The 4,863-nt window shown below is 36.4% G+C and overlaps 1 protein-coding gene across 1 annotated transcript; it reads left to right on the forward strand.

The window, feature by feature from the left end:
• Positions 1-468: 468 nt before the first annotated feature.
• On the forward strand, positions 469-3,933 carry LOC141703453 (serine carboxypeptidase-like 3). Its single transcript, XM_074506983.1, has 14 exons — positions 469-638; positions 743-888; positions 979-1,055; positions 1,135-1,254; positions 1,433-1,535; positions 1,638-1,675; positions 1,788-1,889; positions 2,021-2,107; positions 2,242-2,391; positions 2,598-2,669; positions 2,744-2,886; positions 3,140-3,253; positions 3,341-3,395; positions 3,708-3,933. The coding sequence occupies exons 1-14, from the start codon at positions 493-495 to the stop codon at positions 3,789-3,791; spliced, it is 1,437 nt and encodes a 478-aa protein (XP_074363084.1). The 5' UTR covers positions 469-492; the 3' UTR covers positions 3,792-3,933.
• The last annotated feature ends 930 nt before the right edge of the window (positions 3,934-4,863 follow it).

Here is a 4,863-nt window from a genome sequence, read left to right on the forward strand (position 1 = left end):
TATACACATGTTTCTTATATGTGATTACCACAATTAAAATTTCGAGTTTGTTGCATACCAATGTTCAACATGCTTATAATATATTAAAAAAAATTATAAAAACATACATGTTCCACATGTTTATGCTTACATCTATATAAACATTTCCATGATGTACTCACATTTGTGTTTAGTCTTATAGTAATATGATTTTTAAAAATTCGGTCGGTGATTAGTACGCAATTATCAACTAACATAATCATAAAAAGGGTAATTTACTTGAACCTAACTTTATACTTCTTTTAAATCCATTTTTTTAATAACAACTAATAACTAATTAAAATCTAGTTTGTTTCTACCAAACATTTAAGGTGAGACTGGTAAGTAAGTTTAGTACCTTTCTCTCCTGTGCTCTAATGCTCCAGGTCAAAGGTGAGGTTGTCCGTTCCTCAAAGAAATACTATATATATCTCGTATTCTGTTTTTTATGATCCAAGAAGTCCTTATAGAGCCATGACAAAACATACTAAGATAGCACTCTCAGTTATTTTGATTCTCTTTGTTCTCCAAATAAACCTTTTCCAACTTTCATTTTCACAGTCATTTATCACTTCTCTTCCAGGGTTTTCTGGCAAATTGCCATTTAAACTCGAAACGGGGTATGTAAACAGTGTAAGAGTGCGCACATATGCACTTAGTAAACCATAGTTATTATGTATACGCGTCTAAAAATTTATGAAAATTAATCATGTATTTTTAACAGATACGTGGGACTCGGAGAGGAAGATGATCTGCAGTTGTTTTACTACTTTGTGGAGTCTGAGCGTAATCCGATCGATGATCCACTCTTGATATGGATCACAGGCGGTCCTGGCTGTTCTGCAATCCGATCCTTCTTTAATCAACTTGGTAAAAACTTGATATTGACTTTTGTAACACATCGACAAATGTAACCAAGTGAAGTGCTAAACTGATTTCTGAGTCTGTGTTTTGATATAGGGCCTTTGAGATTTGACTACGACAACACATACGGGAAGATACCAAAACTGTTGGATAATCCATACTCATGGACGAAGGTAATATATAATTAGTATGCTTATTATATTTTAAATATGGGGTAGATATAGACTTGCTTAACACATACGTTCTTTGCAGGTGGCCAGCGTCATATTTGTTGATGCATCTGGATCTGGATTTTCATATGCGAAAACTAAGGATGGTTACAAAACCAGTGATACCTTAGCCTCTGCATCTATCTATGGCTTTCTTAAAAAGGTAACTACTACTAGTTATGTATACTGTGTCCTTGTCTGCTGCAGTCTTCGATAATCACTAAAAAAAGGGCCAAGTGCCACCAGTTTTTGGACCGATCTACATAATTTTGACAGTTACTGTGGTTGACCTGTAATTCATATCGACGTGATTAATTTAAACTTATTTTTTGATGATGCAGTGGCTTACGAATCATCCTAAATTTTTGAACAACCCACTCTATGTTTCTGGTCTTTCATATTCTGGCATCACGGTTCCAATCATCGTCCAAGATATATTTAACGGTAAATAAGATTTTTACTATGACTTGTAATTTAAACTATGTATCTGTATTCCAGTTTTAACAATGCATTGAGAATTCTATTTTAATTCCAAATTCTTTGTAGGCAATGAAGCTGGAAATGTTCCCAAGTTAAATATTAAAGTGAGTAAAACACCCACCTGTAGAAATCTGCAGAAGTTCATTGTTAATGCATATATTTTATCCTTGATAATAATGCTTCAACAAATATCGATATATTATTAATTGGTTGCAGGGATACATGATCGGCAATCCTCTAACGGATAGGTTTATTGACTTCAATTCGAAAATCGAATATGCTCATAACTTTGCACTTCTATCTGATGAACTCTTTGAGGTAACTTGGACCGAAAGACAAACTATTTGCACTTGAACGTTTGATTAAATAATCAAATTATATATGATCAATTTGCACATTACTTCACACTTCTATCTGATGAACTCTTGTATTAATATTGAAATTTGCAGTCAACGAAGAAAAACTGCAATGGTGATTACGTAAATGTGAATCCCGCAAATGGATTGTGTAAAAGATCTCTAGCAGAAGTAGATGAGGTATCATATGTACTTGTCTTTCACTATGTAGATTGTTTTGTGTTACTGCCAAATGAAAAGATTAAAATGTTACCATAGATTCGTATTGTGGCATTTTCACTCTAATTACGGTTTTTTCTTGTATATAAATACAGTGCCTTAAGGACTTAAACGAGCATCAAATATTGGAGCCCAACTGTGATGACACGACAACCATGCTACAATGGAACAAGAACTCTTTCAAGAGGAGTCCTGTAACCGGTCGCCTGTTGGCTCAACTACAAGGTTCAGATACATGGTGTCGGGTAATACGCACTCAGACACACATATGAAACTTATTCTCATTTTTTTAATAGTTACAACCCACGCACACCCCGAGGTTCAAATTCATGACCTCCCCTAGGGAAGCCAATACTGATCCATATATTGGTGTTCTCGAGCCATACGATGATTGTTTCCGATTAGAAATTAAAAAAGTTTACTTATTTTCAATTGATTGCTATATTTGAAGGTGGATAATTATGAGCTAGCTATTTCTTGGGCCACAGACGAAGATGTGCAGAAAGCTCTTAACGTGCGAGAGGTATACATATTGCTCTAATGCGACACTCTTGTTCACGACGTGTTGCTGTTTACTAACTTACCTAAGAATAACAGGGCACAACAGAATGGTCGAAATGCAACACCGATCATTATTATCTTGGTCGAAACGACACGGATACCTACAAATACAACATTCCTAGCAGTGTTGTTTATCATCGCAACCTGACCAGAAAGAACTGTCGCGCTCTCATATACAGGTAACTCCTTCATTTGCATTAAAGAAAACTAATACTACAATAATCAGTCATTCTGCTAAAATGCACCACTACAAGGGAACATGGTAATTGCGACAGAATAAATACGAAAAATCTGTCGCGGTTGATCTACCTTGCAACCAAAGAATCTGTCGCAAATGCTTCTGCCATCAGTTCTTATCACGTCGCAATTTCTTATTCTGTCGCAAGTTTTAGCGACGCAAATGCAATTAATTTTGTTTTTCTTGGAAACCAGCGGCGATCATGACATGGTTTTCCCATACATTGGAACAAGAAGATGGATCCACACACTTGGACTAACAGTTGACAGAACTTGGAAGCCGTGGTTTGTTAAAAGTCAAGTGGCAGGGTATGTCTAGTTCATATAAATTATATCTGCAAATCTGCAATTATCCCCATAAAAGCTGTTATCTCAACTGTGATTTTTCATATGCAGTTACACTGAATCATTTTTCCATGATGATTACTCTTTGACATTCGCAACGGTGAAGGTAATTGTCATTAGAATCTTGTTAAGTAATCATTCGTACTAAAATCTAAAGGTAGCAGAGACCCCTCATTCGTATGATACTTTTCGTTACGATTGATCACGACAAATACAATCAATACCGGTATTAATATCAACAACAAATCTTTCGAGCTCTGATATCATGTTAAGTAACCAGCTGCACTAAAATCTTAAGGTAGTAGAGAAAGACCCGAACAGGATCGTATAGTCTTTAACAAATCTTACGTTACATTAGAATACGAATAAATTAACTTGATTCGAATTAATACCTTTCCCTTATGTTTCCGAAAAACAGGGTGCAGGTCATGCAGCTCCCGAGTTCAAGCCGGAAGAATGCTTGGCTATGGTGGATAGGTGGTTTGCTGATACTCGTCTATGATTCAATAAATTTAAGCTTTATATGCTTATTCTTCAAGCTGTAGTAATACATGGAACCATGTGGTTCAGTTATAGAATTACCTTGTTGCTGTAGCTTTTCTGGCTGTAATCAACTTCTTCTAAATCTTTCTACGTTCAGCTTATGTAACATTTCATTTACCTGTGTACTAGTTGACAACCCCCAGCTAAGCACGGGCCCAACAAAAATATTAAATTAATATTTATAGATAATTTATTAATCTTATAACTCGTTTGAAATTAATTATATCAAAATTGTAATATTAATATCAAACATTAAATTGGAACTTGAAATTGAACCTGATGATAATGTTTAATAATAAATGTTATTAAATTGCATCTATTAAATATGTAGTTGAAAGAAAATTGAACAGGTGCTGTTATGAAATTTTTAGGTACAATTCTGATTCTACACGTAATAGATTTTCTACATATAGAAGTTAATCTAACGGGTTAGGATTATTACTAACGGCATCTCCATTGCTAATTATTAAAAATAGGTGTCTAAATTGATAGGCTATTGATAGCCTATAATAATATAGGTCTAATAACAAAGGCCCATGTCCCAATTACAAGAGCCCAGGTAGTACTCAGCTTTAATTTTGAGGGGCCCCTGACACGTGGCAACATCACCACCGTCCAGGTGTCCGGGATCCAGAACGTTCCTACGGTCCGGATCCAGTAGTACTCTGACGCATCACAAGCGTCCAGATGCCCTACAGTCCAAAAGGCATACCTACGGTGCAGATTAAAAGGGGCAAACTCCTAAATCCTAGTAGGAGGCCTATAAAAGGTAGGACATAAGGAAGGTTACAGGTTATAATCTCACATACTCTCTCTCTCACCTATACTTACATACACACACGCTCACACCATGAATACACTCGCATAATTCCCGTTTTGCCCCTTTTCTCCTTAAAAACCCTCTCTCATTCTCACGCTGGAGGTGCCGCGGGGACGCCACCCCCCTCCGGTTCTGTTTTGTAGGTTCCCACCCTACAGCTGCACCGCACGCCGCCGCCGTTTCCGTCCAAAAGGAGCTTGAATCCGGGCAC

Source organism: Apium graveolens, unplaced genomic scaffold (assembly GCF_009905375.1).
Source record: "Apium graveolens cultivar Ventura unplaced genomic scaffold, ASM990537v1 ctg6657, whole genome shotgun sequence".
NCBI lineage: Eukaryota > Viridiplantae > Streptophyta > Magnoliopsida > Apiales > Apiaceae > Apium > Apium graveolens.